Source organism: Phyllostomus discolor, chromosome 4 (genome assembly GCF_004126475.2).
Source record: "Phyllostomus discolor isolate MPI-MPIP mPhyDis1 chromosome 4, mPhyDis1.pri.v3, whole genome shotgun sequence".
In the NCBI taxonomy this organism is placed as follows: Eukaryota; Metazoa; Chordata; class Mammalia; order Chiroptera; family Phyllostomidae; genus Phyllostomus; species Phyllostomus discolor.
The window spans coordinates 32551198-32569747 of NC_040906.2; the positions used below are offsets into that span (position 1 = coordinate 32551198).

At 39.2% G+C, this 18550-nt stretch overlaps 1 protein-coding gene across 3 annotated transcripts in view; it reads left to right on the forward strand.

Moving 5' to 3' along the window:
* HECW2 (HECT, C2 and WW domain containing E3 ubiquitin protein ligase 2) overlaps positions 1-18550 on the forward strand; it is a 353554-nt gene that overhangs the window by 255791 nt on the left and 79213 nt on the right. For all 3 annotated transcript variants that reach the window (XM_028508950.1, XM_028508951.2, XM_036023148.1), the window contains one exon: positions 18269-18403. In XM_028508950.1, coding sequence (XP_028364751.1) covers positions 18269-18403 — 135 coding nt within the window. The remainder of the gene's footprint in view (positions 1-18268; positions 18404-18550) is intronic.

Below are 18550 nucleotides of genomic sequence, written 5' to 3' on the forward strand. Positions count from 1 at the left end.
TCCCACACTCTTCTGAGGTCATGTATGCCGTGGACGGGTGTGAGGGCATTTGTTCTCGAATTACTCACTTTTGCCTGGATATTCTACCTGTCATCTCTCACCATTTTCCGCTGATGATAGAAAAGGTTTCTTAGGCAGTGACACTTCCTTCTCCCTAGTTAAACAGCTCGTGTTATGGGTAGTTGAATAAAAGTTGTATTGTTTGGAGGAGGTGGCTAGGAGGTTGCTAAGCAACTACACAAGGTGTGTCTTTGTGATGCCACCTGGGTTTGGGCCTCGGTCTTGTTGGTTCAGGACCCTGATTTTGTTAGCACATTAAACAAGAACACGGGCTGATTAATTTATGAGGCGAACAGCACAGCTGTGTCACACAGGCCTGTGTGACCGCATGTGCACTTCCTTTGGAGATGAATGATCCAGAAATCCGGGTTAGAACCGGGAGGTCATTACATGAGCACGAAGTTGGCATGAGAAACTTAGTAATTTTTACAAGGTGTCCCTCCGCTAAGATTTTATTATTTGACTCTCTTTTAGAGCCTACTGTGAGCCATGAAATGTTTAAGCTTCTGACAACAGCTCTGTAGACAGTGCTGTTATTATTATCGCTACCTAGAGCGAAGCAGCTGCAGCGACTCGCCCAGCACAGAGGCGGGCGGTGACCGAGCTGTGCTCGCACTGGGCAGCCTGGCTGAAGGGTCCGGGCTCTTAACCACGGTGCTATGCAGTAACCAACTTCAGGTTCCCTGTCGGTAAAGAGACTCTCCATCACTCGTAGGGTGGGGAGGGTTAAAACGAGATGACATTTAAATAGCTCTGCTTGGCTTATTCACTCAATAAATATTTATTGAGTACCTATGCAAGATAGAACAGCCAGCTACTTCATATGACTGCCATTCTCATGGAAAGAGATGGGCTGTAAACAAAGAAATAAATAGTAACATGCCAAGAGCCACGTCAGTCAAGACATATTAATGCTACCACTTAAAAGAAAGCAGGGGTCAGGTCTAGAGAAAGAAGGGGAGAATTTTCTTCTACAGGGTAGGCTGAGGAGCACCTCGCAGATGAGGCTATAGGGGAACAGAGACTCAAACATAGTGGGGAGAAACCGTATCAGGAGAAGAGCATTCAAGGGGAATGAAACTGTAAAGTACTCGGAAAATGCCACTCGTCCCCCAAGTATCCTCTAGCAATGATACCACAGTATCATCTTATTTATCCTGAGAACCTATAAGCAGTCAAAAGAGATCTTACAGAGTGCATGTATTTTAATGCGTGGGAGGGGCCCTCAGACTCTCGTTGAAACTATTGATTTCTGTAAACCTTTCCAATAAACCTCTAATTCCCAGCCTAGAAAGGATTAGAAGTGGCAAGCATGAAGGTCAGAATACATAGACGAGAACGGATTTGTCATTATGTCCCTGGAGCATGGGTTAAATAGCATTATGTCAGAGTCAGGTGGCAGGGAAGCCTTTCTGGAACACTGGGAAGCTGGAAGCAGGGACACCTACCACTTCCTGTGCTCTCTCCGTCCAGAGGAACTTGTCACATTGCTGGTGCCAAATTCGGTTCAATAGCCTGAGAGCCATGTGTTTGGAAGCATTTTACTGAATGGAAGGGCATTGATGGCCCAGGCAAGGACTTTGAAAAACGCTGGTGGTATTATACCTGGGTATGCAAGTACAGTAGCATACCTAGAATTCAGCTCTGTTCTCAACTCTGACAAGACATTTTCCTGGTGTCATGAAGAGCTGTACTCATCAGAGAACCACTGGTCCAGGAAAAACCCAAGTTGCAGTCATACTGCCATATATTTCTGCTGTGTGTAGAGACCTAACTCGCCACAAGGAACCAGGAACTTATCGTGCACACATGGGGGAGAAGGTCCCTTTCTGCCTGTCATAACTTGCCAGACACGCTTCAGGAGAGAGCTTCTTATTAATAATAACCCCTGGACCTTGAGAAAAGTTGAAGTTGTGTTTAGGATACTGTTGATGGTGAGTTACGATCGAGTGTTAAGAACAAGTTCTGTCTCATAGCTTTTATAAAAGTTTCGATGGTTAAACAGCAGTAAACATGATCTTGGCTATGTGAGTAACAGCTATTCATCTTATTGCCTGAGGGCCTTGGACTCATGTAGGGGTTTCAAGCGAAAGGCGTGGGCATTGTAAAGAACCCTGACTGTAGGCTGGAGGATAGCTGACCTCACAGTCTGCTGGTGGATTAGCTGTCAAATGCTTTTTCACATGGAAGATGCACAAGGACCCCTGCCTTGTGGACAAAACGGATTATCAGACAGGACTGAGAACCCATTACTTTAGCCAGATCTCTCTGCTTCCTGCATTAGGACTTGAACGAGATTTTTAACTAAGCTGGACACCTTAACTAAAGCTGTCACGCCTCTGTGATTCCTCTCTATCCTTCCTTTACAAATGACTGGCTTCCAATGAAGTAAAATAACTTAAAGGAACATGAGGAGAGGCTCATGCTATGTCCGTGTTTGGCTGTGCTGCTTTTTCACTGCACATTGGAAGCCATAGCCCCCATCCTCCAGGCAATTCAGTTGTAGTGCCCCTGGTGTTAATGAATTGCTTTGCTTCCAGGGCATTTAAAGGGCATTTACACTTTTTTCCATTTACTATAACATTAAAAGCTATTAATATTACAAAATTTATTTTCCTACCATGGTGAGTGATTTCTGGAATCGATGTGAAATAGGATGCCTGAATCCTCATCTATACAAAAGGGTTCTTAAGAGAACTGCTCTCACACTTAGCCCTTTCGGCTTATGATGCTTGACTCCATTTTCTCTTCTCCAGTGCAACCTTTTCCTTTCGAGTTTTCATTTAGTCATTCAATACACTTCTGAGTGCCCACTGTGTGCTGTGCCACTGTGATAACAGTGATAAATGCTAACACTTAATGTAGCACTATGTGCTATGCAACATTTACTACACGATGTTACGAGCACTCAGATTGCTTCCTTCCATGCTCACAGCAGCCTTGTAGATAGCTGCTCTGTATGCCCACATTTTACAGACAAGGAAACTGAGGCAAGCATGGCTAAGTGAATTGACCAAGGTCCCACAATTAGTAAGAGATGGAATTGAATTTGAACCTTGTCAGTCCAGTCCAGTGGCTGCTGGGCTCTTGTCCTGCCTCTCACTGTGAGCGGGGTCAGTTGTGGTGAAGGGAGTGTGGAGGAGGTGGGGGCTTGCAGACACGTCATCGAAGGGCAGCCCTGTGGGTGGGTTGCTGTTAGCTCCCTAGCCATAAGTGACCAGTCCTTTCCTGAGTTCCCTCACCACTTTGGTTGTATTGTTTCATAATGTCTATCCCCATTTTTCTCATGGTATACTTGTTAGCATGTTTTGTCTTCCCAGACGTCCCCTTTTTAAGAATTCTTTTATTTATATTTTAATTACTCCCTTTTCTACCCCAGTTCCTTTCACATAGAGGGCTCCCAAAACAAGTTTGATGAATGAATGACACTTATCACCTGTGGTTTCCTGGTTACTCAGTAATCTCAGCTCAGGACAAAGAAGCAGCTGGGAGGCTCTCTCCCCACCCCACCCCCTCCTCCTCCTGTGCTCTCACCAGAAGTGGCTCCTAGACTTACCCCATCTGACCTCTCTTAATGCATATGTTGCCTTGGATTTTTCACTTTACATGTTTAAACAAGGTAGTAATTATGCTTGTACTGCACTTCAGCTGTCTTCAATTTTGAAAGATTTTTTTTTAATTACTTAAGGCCAAGAGTTTCAATTGGGTGAGATTTCACAGGATTCTAGATCTGGCATGCTCTTGGGAGTTCTAGGGTGAAAAATGTCCTTGACTCACATGAAAGAAGTAAAATATTCTTTTAAAATTAGCTATTACAGAATAAGAACAGAATGATGAGGAGGATGACAATGATGATAATGATGGTACCTGCATTTGTTCAGCTCATACCATGTGCCAGGCACTGTAGTAGGTCCATTTCCATGGATTATCTCATTTATGCTTCATGGCAATTCATAAGTTGGGTATCTGTGGCAGGGGTGGGGGTTGCCTTTGGAAATGAGAAATACTTTATCATTCAAAGGAGGAAGAATTTCAGGCAAGATGCTAGAATACTGGTACCCTTCGAAGCATAGTCACACATAAGGGTCTTGATTTGATCACAGATGTTCTAGCCAAGGTCATACCAGCAGAAACACAGACATGGCTTCATGCTTAAATATCATAGAGTCCTTGCGGTATTCTTAACTATTAGAGACACATAGAATAAAGTAAGGGAATGGAGTTCACAAATACTGACAGCTTATTAGATGCCAGGTTCTATATTAGATGCAAGTCTCAATGCTAGAGATATTACATTAGTTCTTTTAATTTGTATAATATTTCTATGCAATAGGTTTTACTGTAGATGAAGAAACCAAGGCTCAAAGACGTTAAGGATGCAAGTAGATTCTTAGATACAAATTCATGTTTTTCTGTATTCAAAACCTATAATTATTTGTCTGTACAAGGTTAGTCTACTTCTCACTGACCACTAATCACCTAACTTGAAATAATATCTTATAAATTTATTGTCATATGATGTCAGAAATTTACTGTCATAATGTCATATAAATTTCCTTATTTCTACAAATGAGTAGGTTGATCATCCTTTTTTATATGCTTATTAGCCATTTGTATATCTTCTTTGGAAAGAATGTGTTTTATATTCTTTACCCATTTTAATTGGGTTATTTATTTGTTTTATTGAGTTGTAAGAGTTCTTTATATATCCTAAAAACTAGCCCTTTATTATATATATATATATATATATATATATATATACACACACACACACACACACACACACACACACTATGCAAATATTTTCTTCTGTGGATCATCTTTTCACTCTCTTGATATATTGTTTATAGCACAAAAATTTTAATTTTGATGGAGCCAAGTTTATTTGTATTTTCTTTTGTTGCTTGTGCTTTTCGTGTCATGCCCAAGTTTACAAAGATTTTCCTTTATATTTTCTCCTACAGTTTTATAGTTTTAGCCCTTATATTTAGATCTCAGGTTAATTTTTAGTTGTTTTATATGGTGTGAGAGAGGGGATTCATTTTTTTTTGCATGTAGTTATCAAGTTATCCCAGAACTGTTTGTTGAAAAGACTATTCATTCTTTTTTCTTAAAAAAACATATTCTTTTAAAATTTTCTATTGTTATTCTACTACAGTTGTCCCAATTTCTCCCCTCTGCCTTCCTCCATCCAGCTAACAACCCGCTGCCACAGACAATATCCACACTGTTGTCCATGTCCATGGGTCAATCATTCATGTTCTTTGAGTACTCCCTTCCCCTTCGTTTCACCGTTATCACCCTCCCCCTGGTCACTCTCAATCTGTTCCATGTTTGCATGCCTCTGGTTCTGTTTTGCTTGTTAGTTTATTTTTATTCATTAGCTTTTATAGGTGAGATCATTTGGTATTTGTCTTTCATTGACTGGCTTATTTCACTTAGCATAATGCTCTCCAGTTCCATCCATGCTGTTGTGAAAGGTAGGCATTCCTTCTTTGTTTCTCCTGCATAGTATTCCATTGTGTAAATGTACCACAGTTTTTGATCCACTCATCTACTGATGGGCACTTAGGCTGTTGCCAGTGCTTGGCTATTGTAAATAGTGCTGCTATGAACATAGGGGTGCATAGGTCCTTTTGAATTGATGTTTCAGGATTCTTAGGGTATAGTCCTAGCAGTGGAATTGCTGGGGCAAAAGGCAGTTCCCTTTTTTTTTTACATTTTTAGTTTTTTGAGCAAATTCCATACTGTTTTCCACAGTGGCTGTATCAGTCTGCATTCCCACCAACAGTGCACTAGGGTTCCCTTTTCTCCACAGCCTCACCAGCACTTGTTGTTTGTTGATTTATTAATGATGGCCATTCTGACCAGTGTGAGGTAATATCTCATTGTGGTTTTAATTTGCATCTCTGATGGCTAGTGATGTTGAGCATCTTTGCATTTGCCTATGGGCCCTCTGTATGTTCTTCTTGGACAAGTGTCTGTTCAGGTCCTTTGTCCACTTTTTTTTTAATTGGATTGTGTGTCTTCCTGGTGTTGAGTAATATGAGTTCTTTATATATTTTGGAGATCAAACCCTTGTCTGATGTATCATTGGCAAATATGTTCTCCTATATAGTTGGTTTCCTTTCATTCTGATGGTTTCTTTAGCTATGCAGAAACTTTTTAATTTGATGTAGTTTCATTTGTTTATTTTTTTCCTTGCCCTAGGAGATATATCATGAAAAATATTGCTACATGGGATATCTGAAACTTTGCCGTCTATGTTTTCCTCCAAGACGTTTATGGTGTCATGACTTATATTTGTCTTTTTATCCCTTTTGAGTTTATTCTGGTATATGGTGTAATTCAGTGGTCTAGTTTCTTTTTCTTTTCTTTTTTTTTTACATGTACCAGTCCATTTCTTCCAACACCATTTATTGAAAAGGCTGCTTTTACTCCATTGTATGTTTATGCCCCTTTTGTCAAATATTAGTTGACCATAGAGACATGGGTTTATTTCTGGGCTCTCTATTCTGTTCCATTGATAGATGTGTCTGTTCTTTTGCTAGTACCAGACTGTTTTGATTACAGTGGTCTTGTAGTATAGTTTGATAGCAGGTATTGTGATCCCTCCTACTTTGTTCTTCTTTCTCCAGATTGCTGAGGCTATTTGGGTTCTTTTTTTGGTTCCTTATAAATTTTTGAAATATTTGTTCTGGATCTGCTAAATATGCCACTGGTATTTTAATAAGAATTAAATCTATAGATTTCTTTGGGTAGTGAGCATATTTTAATTATGTTAATTCTTCCAATCCATAAATACAGTATATGCTTCCATTTATTTATCTTCCTTAATTTCTTTCTTCAGTGTTCTGTAGTTTTCTGAGTACAGGTCTTTTACTTCTTTGTTTCTTCCTAGGTTAAGGAAGTTAAGTTTAAGTTAAGTTTATTACTAGGTACTTTATTCTTCTTGTTACTGTAATAAATGGGATTTTTTGCCCTAGTTTCTCTTTCTGATACTTCATTGTTGGTGTACAAAAATGCCTTGATGTCTGACTTGACTTCGTATCCTGCTATTTTGCCAAACTCACTTATTAGGTCGAGTAGTTTTTTTGGTGGAGACTATGGAGTTTTCTATGTACACTATGTACACAGAAGACATGAGTCTTCTGTAAATAATGACACTGTTACTTCCTCCTTTCCAGTTTGGATGTCTTTTATTTCTTCTTCCTGTCTGATCACTGTGGCTAGGACCTCCAGTACTATGTTGAATAAAAGTAGTAAAACTGGACACCCTTGTCTTATCCCTGATGTTAACAGGAAAGCTTTTAGTTTTTGCCCATTGAGTATGATGTTGGTTGTAGATTTCTCATATATGGCCTAAGACTATTCTTTCCTTTTGGTATTATTAGTTGTTAGGAAAATGCAAATCAAAAGCATAATGAGACCCACTTGATTGGCCATAAAACAAAACAATACAAAACAAATCTAGAAATAGTAAATGTTTTCAAGGATGTGGAGGAATTAAAACCCTCATCTGTTGCTGGTAGGAATGTAAAACAGTGAAGCCACTTGGAAATGGTTTGACAGTTCTTTAAAAAATGTTATACAAAGAGTTTCCACGTGATCCAGCAATTCTACAACTAGGTATATACCCAGGAGAAATGAAAATATACTTTTCACACAGAAACTTGTACACAAATGTTCATAGTAGTATTCATTATTCCTAATAGCTAAAGTGTGGAAACAACCCAAATGCCCATTAACTGATAAATGGATAAATAAGTATGGTAGACCCAGACAATTGAATGTTATTTGACAGTATGAAGGAGTGACATACTGCTGCAACATGGATGAACCTTAAAAAATTATTGCTAAGTAAAAAAAACTATTACAAAGATCACCTATTGCATGATTCCATTTGTGTGATGTGTCTAGAATAGATAAATCTACAGACACACAAAGTAGATTTCTGGTTTCCTTGGGTTGCAGGTGGGAAGGGGAGTGAATGCTAATGGGTACATGGCTTCTTTTTCTGCAGTGGGGGAAAGGTATTCTAAAGCTAGGTTACACTGTTGGTTGCACAACGCTGTATATACTAAAAAAGCAATAAATTGTACACATTAAGTGGGTGACATATTATATCTGAATTATATAGCAATAAAGCTGTTTAAAAAATTAGTAAGTTCAATTAGAAGAAGGCCAAGATTCCCTTTTTAGCTCCTAGATTCTATAGAACCCTGACTCTTCAGTGTTGAAGGTTAGATGATGTGGTTCCAAACTGGTTTTGACATCAAATATGTAAGGTGGTTTTTTTTGGGGGGGGGGGGGCGGCGGGAGGCTTTTAATTGTATTTGAAAAGTCTCTTGTTCAACATTTCACAGTGTGTTTTATTCAGCACTCTGTGCTATTACTTGATTTCCTTAATTATTTTGATTCTCTAGTGGTGGGACTGGCAATTAAGCCAAGTTTTATTTTGTGCAGGGTTGTCCTTGGTTGACATCTGTGTGTTTGTTGGATCGAAGGCCCAGGATTTTCATCTAACGTAGAGACACATTTTGACTTGCCTCATTTTAAAACAAAACATATAAGGAAATGTTTTGCTTTCTCTTGTAGTAGGCTTAATTTTTAAAGAGCATTACAAAATTCTGCACATATCAGCAAATGCATGAGAGAATTTGCCTCTTCCTGTGAACCAAAACCATTTTTTACCTAGTTATGGTGCTTTGGGAAACTTAGAGGAATACAATGATTATATAAGCAAAAAAAAAAGTGGCCTTGTACAAAAAAAAATTCTGCTTGCTTCCTATTATCATAATTCTTAAATTTTTGTACACTCACAGGAGTCTGAAAATGAAGGGTAATTTGGGATCTTGGCTACAGTGTTGATCTAGACACTTCATATTTTTTGCCAAAAATATGCATCAATAGTATTAAAATGTGATTTGTTTTAAATGCTCTGGTTCTTGGCTGGGCTTGATCATTAGTATGTGCTCATGGGGGTAATATATGTATCTGGAAGACAAATAGTGGATTTAATAAAGAAAACCAAATATTATTTAACTTAGGAGTTCCCTCCTTCCCACACTCCCTCCCTTCAATGCCATTGTTAATTAATGAAATTAACTTGAGAAAGTGATGCTACAGTGGGGTCAGGATTTCTGGATCCAACACCATCTGATCTGACCTCCGTGAACCTCAGCTTTCTCTAAAGTGAGGGCTAGTAACCTGTCCTGTCCAGCTCCTTAGGCTGTGGCCAGCATCAACATAAATAATGAAGGGATTACAAATGGAAAAAATTAGGATTTATAATCACAATATATTCAGTAGTTGATGTAATATTACTTGACCTATGATGTAAAAGATAAAAGCTATATAATAAAAACCTCTACAAGTTTATGATTTAGTTTAGGGAAAGCAAAGATATGGAATATAAAAAATACCTACAAAGTAAAATGGACCATTTTATTTTATTGTCTTTATTTTTAGCCAGGAGTGCTGCTAACTTGGTCATTGCTACCCAACTCACCAAAACCTTGGTCTGAATGGTTGGGTAGAAGTAAGGATCTACATAGATCAATAACTGAAGAGTGTCATTAATTTTGAATTTTATAAAAATGGTAAAGATGTGTTGTTGATGGCTACATCCTTACTCTAATGGGAAGTACATGATGGTTTTATAAAGAAGAACTGTAGGGTTAATGAGTGTCCCATTCCATCTCTTACTGAACTGCTGATCACCCTTAACCATGGTGGTCCAACAGAACGGCTTTTGCAAGAAGGGTTCCTTTTGTTGTTCTTGGTCTTTGCTGTCCACATTGTTCACGACCATGGCAGAAGGGTCTGCCATCAGGTGTTTGCTCCTGCCTTAAAGCTGTATAACCACCTAGAGTGGCTTCTGTTTTCCTGCCATGAGTGCTCTGTTAATTGTGCTCATTCTGGTAGATTTGTTGTTCTGCTAAATCAGTGGCCTTCTGTTCTGCGGGTTACAATCTCAGTCAGCCATGGTCATGAAAGTAGAGTTTTTAAAATAAGTAACTTTCTCTTGAGAACTGAATCTGGAATCTCGAATCCACATTTGCACAGAATCATGCACTTCCTATGTAAAGCCACCAAACACCCCTCCCCCAGACTATTTACCCCTAAAGCGTCTCATCTGGGCTATGAAAGCATGTGCCCCATGTACTGGTATAGGATTTGCAAGGGTCCAATGCAGATTGACTTAGTTCTCGCATGGGATACCCAGGAAGTTTTCATAGCAAAGATCGGATTTGAACTGAACTTTGAAGGATGAGTAGGATTTTGATAAAAAGAGATTATGGAAAAACATCCAACAAAGAGGTGTGGCAATAGGAACACATCAGGTGGGTGTGTTTGATTCCCATGAAGAAGTTACGGGCAAATTTCAAGAGACTGTACTAGCTACACACACACCAGCTGATGGTATAACTTTTGATCCAAAGCAGGCAGGCTCCAGGCCCAAGAAGAAACCACGTTTCAGCCTGAGCCTGAATGTCACAAAACTGCAATGTCCCAATTCAAACATTTGGGCCAAAGGAGTTCCCTCTGCTCAGCCTTTTGGTTTTATTCAGGTCTTCAACTGATTGGATGAGGCCTATGCACATTAGGGAGGGCAGTTTGCTTAACTAGTCTACTGATTCAAATATTAATCCTAACCACCTATCACAGACACACCTAGAATCATGTTTGGCCAAGTGTCTGTTCACTCCATGGCCCAGGAAAGTTGGCACATAAAATTAATCATCACAGACCCATATCAATGAAATAAAATCAGTGGAATGTCCATTATAGAGAGTTATGGATAACCGAGAGAATGATGCAAAAATGGATCATTAGAAAAATACTATAAAGTTTATTTTTTTTAAGTTCACATAATGGGTTTATCATTTGGTTTAATTTTTTTAGAAAAAGTGTTATATTTTATTTCCCTTTTATTTCTTTTTAAAGACTTTATTTATTTATTTTTAGAGAGAGGGGAAGGGAGGGAGAGATGGAGAGAAACATCAATGTGTGGTTGCCTCTTGCATGCCCCCAACTGGGGACCTGGCCTGCAACCCAGGCATGTGCCCTAACAAGGAATTGAACCAGTGACCCTTTGGTTCTCAGGCCAATGTTCAATTTACTGAGCTACACCAGCCAGGGCTGATTTCCCTTTTAAATACAGATTAACTTTCCTTCTCTCCTGCCTCTTTGTTTTGTACTCACAAACAGATTAATACAAGGTATTTTTTCCCCAAATCATTCTACTTGGGCCTAAATTGAAATACTAAGAAACAGTGAGCTTAGAAATGATAAATATTATAGACTTCATGTTTTCTTTTTAAACAAAAATGTCAAATGGTAACCATCTTCTTTTAAAATGAAGTATCCTTTCCCATAGTTCCTTACGTTTTGACCCTACAAAAAAAATAATTCCAGCTAAATTGGCATCTGTATCTATGTCCAAGTGTTGTAACTCTAGGAGTTTGTGACTGGATATGTCAGAATGGTCCAAATACCAAACTCTGATGGACATGACAAGTAGCAGTTATGGTTATGCGGATAGATTTTTAGAAGAGAACAAATATTTGTACAGTGAAAGTGACCACAGTCTGAGCCTACGTGAGGATTCTTATTTTTCCAGACCCGAATAGCCCATGTGGCTGCACAAGTTGCCCCAGTGATGACATAGACTCTGGTTTCTCCCGCGTGAAGCTGATGGCCACAATTTAGTGAGTCAGGTTCATCTCCATGAGTAAAATGCCACTGAATATCATGAGGTCTCAAGTGAATACCCACAGTGTCAGCAGGATAAGTTCAGCTCTTAGAAAAATATGGTTGCTTTTTTTTTTTTGCAATTTAACCACTGTATTTGTTGTTTTTTGACACATCTCTTCAATTTCTTTGAAACAACCAATCTCTCTTTGTGATGGTTAACTGATTTAATCACCTCAAGTTACATGGGAACCCAGGTGTAGGTGGAATTAAACTCTAAATGTATACATAACACATGGTTTTTAGACAATCTCTTGCTCATTGTAAGGGACTAAAGGGGTGTTAAATAAATGATAACCCCCATAAATACACATAGAAGGCAAAGGAAAAGAATCTTCCAGGGCAGTGTACCTTTTTGATTGAGAGATTAGAGCAGAAATTGGTTTTGTAAATATATTTCTGAGTAAAATGCTAGACCTATAGAATGTTGAAGGAATTGCCCAAATATGGAGATGGCCTTTGCCTTTTATTTTTAAACAATTGTCGTCATGACTTGTAGTGGATCTTTTTCTTCATATAATATGCTATTTTAACATTTCATGGCAATGGCGTTCTTCTACTCTACCTAAAATGGGCTGATTTGGAGAACTCCATTGTTAGTCTTCTGTAATGATGTGCTGGTAAACATTTAACAGCCAGCTTTCCAGGGTAGGTGTGGAGGGCTAATCGCAGCATTTGCTATTTTCCCTGGTGTAAATTCTTCCACCACAGCCAGTTTCAGGCAGCCAACATCATTGTCAACCAGCCCACAGAATACCTTAAACTTGCTCACCAGCCTGTATAAGCTATCTCCAGCATATCTCTGGCTCTCCTGTAGTATTGCCAACACCTAAGCACCTCCACTCCCAACACATAAACTATCTCTCCTTTAGCTACCATTTTTTACCTCTCAAGTGTTGGTAGATAGTGCATGTATCAACATCTACTAAGCAACTGGCTGTTTCCAGAACCCTAGCTTAAGTGCCACGAATCCTGTTTTCTCTCCTAGCAACTTTAGCTCTCTGACCATAGCAGTGCCATAGCAACGTTCTTTAACTTTATTGTGACTGATTCAGATATCATGAAATATTTGGGACCACTTACTCTTCAAATGAACCAAGTGGTGGAAAATGTTAGTTAGCATGACTATTTTTTACTTATAATAAACTGTATGTATCATTAAGCCTTTTTCATCTCTATTATTGGTAATGGAGTTCTGTTTGGGATATCATACAGAGTATATAGTAGCATGTAATTCTTTATGCTTAGGGATACAGTTTGCAGAGATCCAGGAGCTGAGAAGAAACTTATATTTTGGAAGGGAGACAATGTGTGAGTAAATATGATGTTTATAAAAATTAGATTGCATTTAACTTTTTTTGAATGTTTCTAAGACTTTGTCAAGTTGAAATGCCACAAGTTAGAACAGATTCATTACTCAGTATTTCTAACTTAAAAGTTGTTGTTCTTTCATTGTCTCCATAGCTCTTTAGAGAAGGAAAGATAGAAGAACTGATGTTCAGTCCTTCTGTAGCATAGTTACAAGTGCTTTTTGTTTTATTTTGTTTACATGGTCTTTTATGATGGATTTCTGGTTTGGCAGAATGTTAACTGGAAAAAATTTCAAACTTCTGTAACTTAGATTTGTTGAGCTTGAGGCTGGTATTTCTTCACAAATATTGATGGGCTTTTTTTCTTTTCCTTAAAATAATAGAAGCTTTAAAAAAAAAAGAATTGTGTAAAGAGAGCCATGTATTTTGTTTGGCCTCACTAAAATACCACTTGGCTCCCACCAGCCTGTATTTCCTGACTGTGATCATGCCCGGAAGCAGTGAAAGGGTAGAAGTTTTTAAAATGAGATTTAAGTTTGTGTATTTGCATTCCTTTTAGTTTTTAACTGTGTCGTTAGTCTTAGTTGGTCCAGCACTGTGAAGCTTGAGTGGACTTCCTTAGTGAAAGTTTACAGTAGGGAATCTATGTTGTTCAGATTTTGAACAACAAAATTTGCTAGGGGCTAATCTGAAAAAGACTCTTTCTTTCCATACAGTCGGTTTTATTGTGAAAGTCTACATTCTCCACATGCTGTTATTAATACATGTTAGATACTTTCATAAATAAAGTCGGGCTATTAAATAATAGTGACATAGAATGTGACCCAAATTGGGGAAAGAAATAAAAAGGACGCGGCCAGCTTCGTTACTGGCTTGAACTAGTTAGAACATCCTGTGGGAAAGCGATCTACTTTCCCGATGTAATTGGTTTGTGTGTCAGAAATAGAAGTGGCAGGCCTAAAATTTGCACAGTAATTTCTCGATGGCTTTTCTCTCCACTTTAAAGTAGAATATATTTTCAACAACATATCGGTGACCTGAATAGTTCCCTTTATTTGGATGAAGCAGAGTGCCAAGGACACCTGTGTAAGGTCACACGGTGGGCGGAACAAAGCCAAAATGCTGGCCGAGGTGTTGCTCCTTTGCGCCGCATTCTGTTAGTTCTCTAGCTATGTGATTTTGATAGAGGTCTCAATCGAGACCTTTCTCCCAAGTACTTGGCAGACTTAACAAGCATGTGTCAACAATATACACATTCCACTTGACTCTGAGACTGACCCCCTCTGGGATACGAACGGCACCTACCCCCCACCCACAGCCATGCCTCCAGCAGGTTAGCAGCTGAATCGTGCGGAGTGGACACAGTTTGCTGTCTGGCTCAGTAGCAGCCTTTTCAGTGTTGAAACTGTAGTAAGGCCCAGTGCTGTGAGTGGCTCTTATTGTCTGCCTAATTCCAAAAATACTTCAGTGCTTTTCTAAAATGAAGTACTATGAGGTGTCAAGGGAGTAAGAGGAACATAAAAAAGAGAAGACGGAGGGTGGAAAGCAGAATGGAAAGAGAAGATACAAGAAAAGGAGAGAGAGGGGAAATAGGTGCAGCTCATTGGGCTTTGGAGTCAGACAGAAAGACGGGTTCAGATCCCAGCTATAGGTTCCCAAATATGCGTATCACCTAAATCTGGAGCTGTTACCGAACGGTGTTAAAAGTGAATAATAATGAGATAGCATCATTTATCAAATAATGGAAATCCTTACTTACTATGGTAGTTGCTGGCTTATGTGTTCTTCTATGCTTTCCGTTTTAGGAAGACCGCATTTCCTCTGCAGTGCTGAGGCTTCAGTGTATCAGTTAGGGTTTGGGTTGTAACAGAGACCCATATGAGGTTTAATACACAGGATTTTATTCTGTTGCATCCAGAAGTTCAGAGATAGAAAGCCTAGGACTTTTAAGGTGGTTCCTCGTGTAGTGAGAGCCCAGGCTCCTTCTAGATTTTTGCTCAGCCATGCTTCATCTTCATGGTTCAACCTGGCTGCTGGAGCACCGGCAATTACATCCTTGTTTCAGGGAGCAGAATGTATAAGGGACAGAAGCAGGACCTTATAAAATTGCCTTGAATAAGGGGGGTTTCTAGAATAACCATGTGACACTGTTTATATCTCATTACCCACAACCCCATCTGGGTAACACATACCTACAAGGAGCTTGGGAAGTCTAGTTTCACTGCTTCTTCATTTTTTTGAGCCTTCTATAAGGACTATAGCAAGAAACATGATCCTTAGAAAAATATCTTAAAAGTTAAAACTATTATTAGTAATAAAAATAGTAACTCACATTAGGGATTACAGGCAGTATCTTCAAAAGTGTATATGAACCATTTTATGTAACCTTTCTTTGATGTAGGTGTTTTTAATCCCCATATAACAGACAAGAAATTGCTGTTTAAAAAAAGTTAAGTTTTGCCTAAGGTTATACCTGTAAGTAAGGGGTGGAGCCAGAGCTCAGAAGCAGACTTGTCTTCCCAGAGCCCAAGCATTTAATCAGTACTTTGCTTTCCACGTCTCAGGTTTAAGCTTGGTAATTGATTCATGTCTGCAATGAGAGGTTGTAAAACCTTCTATCTCATTTGTGGTTTTATAGTCTTTAGCTCTTTACCCTTTTCACTCAGCACACACATACGCCCTCATGTATTTCTTTCAAACCGTCAAGTATCTTATACTTAGTAAAAGAACATGACTTTTAATACTTGATTGATTCAGTGTGAGTTGTCTTTCTGTATTTTGGTCAGGAGTCCACATATTAGAATTTTTTGGCAATTTATTATTTACTGAGCACTCTCTGAGATGCAGCCCTAAAAACTACTGGTGATAACAGAGTGAGTAAGAAAGAGTCCCTGCCCTCAAGGCATTTACAAGGCAATTCCTTAGAGAATGGATTTCAGACAAGCCTCTTAACGTCAAATTAGACTGTGACATTGCATGTGAATCACAACTGACCTAGATGGTGCACACCCATTTGTCCTTATAATTACAAGTGCATCATGGTTACCTCTAAACACCCACCCACTCCTTCAAAACATTCCCGAGAAATTAGGTAGAGTAAATAGGCAATTCTGTTTTAGTACTCCTTATAGTTTTCCCTTAAACAACATGGTTTATGTTATCGTTTTAGTACTAAAAGCTTAATCTAAATTTACATAAAGTAAATATATAGTTGACTATAATACTTATTAGTTAGAAGCGTCCATTTGTAAAAAATAATTTAGTTCTTATTTTATGACATTTTGTATAGTGGTAGAAATAATATGCAAGTGTATTAGAAACCCAAATCAACTGGGGACCAGTTGTGACATTTGGGCCCGTCTGCCAATACAAGCTTGTGTAAGGTTTATCTTTGGTGTGTGTTTTCATGAGACCAGAGAAGAAAGGTGTTCCACCTGACAGGTTAGGATAAAAAGAGCTTTCCCTGGGGATATGAAACTGGCAACACCATCTCCTACAAGACTTCCATTTATCCAGCCTTTGTTTCCTGGAAATCGGATATTGAGAGAAAGCACTGGCAAGAATTCCCATTCTGTCTATTTCTCTGCTTTGTTTTCTAGTGCATCTACTGCTTAAAGGTACTTCTTTACAGAGAAGTCATGTTTTCCATTTGGGTTCCCAAATGGAAAAACTACCTACAAATTATTTTCCCCATTTTCTGATTACGTATATGCAGAAACATTTTGTTTCATAACGGGAGGGGGTTCTTTGTGATAGGCATAAATGCACCATCTGCACCTGGGATTTGCCTAGATGTAGTCATTCCTAGTGTTTAAGGGACTTTTTGTAAACTGAGCTCCACTGGTTTGAGAAGTCAGTTCTGTTTTTCTTAGCTCCTTGGCCTGTATCATGTGCCTGACACTCGAGTTATAAGTAATGAGTCTCCTGGCTCTCCTATTAGTCCCTTTTATCTTTGATGGCCTAATTAACTTTATCTGATCATGGAAAACTTGTATTTTCTAATTGTCCTTGAGATCATGGGCTTCATTATTTCCTTCAGTGAATTTTACTTTGAAAACTTATACCATTGAACTCTAAAGATAATGATAAATAGCCCTTGTGTAGAGCTTTAGGATTAAATAAAAAGAAATAGAAAGAAGGCTTCTCTACATTGTATGCAATCCTTACTGAAAGTCAGAGGGAAGTGGCTTATTCTCATTCATGATTTCATGTCACCAGGGATTTTGCAGTAAACACAACAGACATGGTTTCCTTTATGTTATTACATGACGGGGGAAGAAATGGTTATTGTCAATGAGGAGACATGTTTATATAAGAAACCTATAGAGAGCATGTAAGTGTCTTGGCCAGAGTCATTGTAGCTGATAAAATTTGTATGAATGCATGATTGAGGACTAAACTGGAAGGCAACAAGGAAGGGGATTTTAAAGTCTTGGAAAATTGACCTAAGAGTGGAATGTTTTTTCTATAGATAATGGGAAGCCAGTAGAGGCTTTGGTTTGGAGCAGTGATGTAATCAAAGCATGTAGAAAGAATAATTCTGGTACTGAGGTGTCAGTTAAATGGGTAAGGGTAGAGATGTGGGACAATCTGTGAGAAGCTGTTAATACTTAGGTGCATAAGAGAAAGCCCTGAAGTAATGGGGTGGAAGGCAGGCTGGGATGGGGAGTAAGGACGAGACACCACATTGGGATAATGGGGAGGATTTGGTGGCCGACTGACTGCCCAGGAGAAGGAAGAGAAAAGAAGCCAATGATGTTTGAAGGGTCAGGTGGTCAAGACTTTGGAATAATTTTGGATAGCAGTAAGAGCTTAAAGAACATCAGTTAAGAGACACCTGAACTGCCACTCATATGACTTCTGAGATCATATCTTTGATGACTATCTCTTAAGAGTATTTCCTAAAAACCAAGATAATGTTCCTTTGTGCTCTCTTCATTCTGGATTCAGTTTAAGCATGGCTTTTTCTGTCTTGATCTTTCCTGGGGGGTAAGGAGAAATTCCCCCAAAGACTTAAAATTAGGAGAATATGCAGCTAAGATTGTTACTCAGCAGCGGACCTTTTCCTGAATGTGTGCAATGACAGGTCCGCTAAGACAAGTGTGTGACATCCATTGACCACTGAGTGCATTGTTCCCTAGGCATTTTTTGTGGACCACAACTCCCGCACCACCACTTTCATCGACCCCCGGCTCCCACTTCAGAGCAGTCGACCCACGAGCGCGCTGGTCCATCGGCAGCACCTGACGAGGCAGCGCAGCCACAGCGCAGGCGAGGTGAGTCACGGGCCTGCCGGGCTGCTCACCTGTGGCTGCCGGAAGCTGCAGGGATGGGGGGGTGTGGGACTGTGCTGGCTGTTCGTTATGGTTTGGTTTTTCTAGTTGGATGTAGAGACTGGGAAGTGCTGGAAGGTTGACAGGACC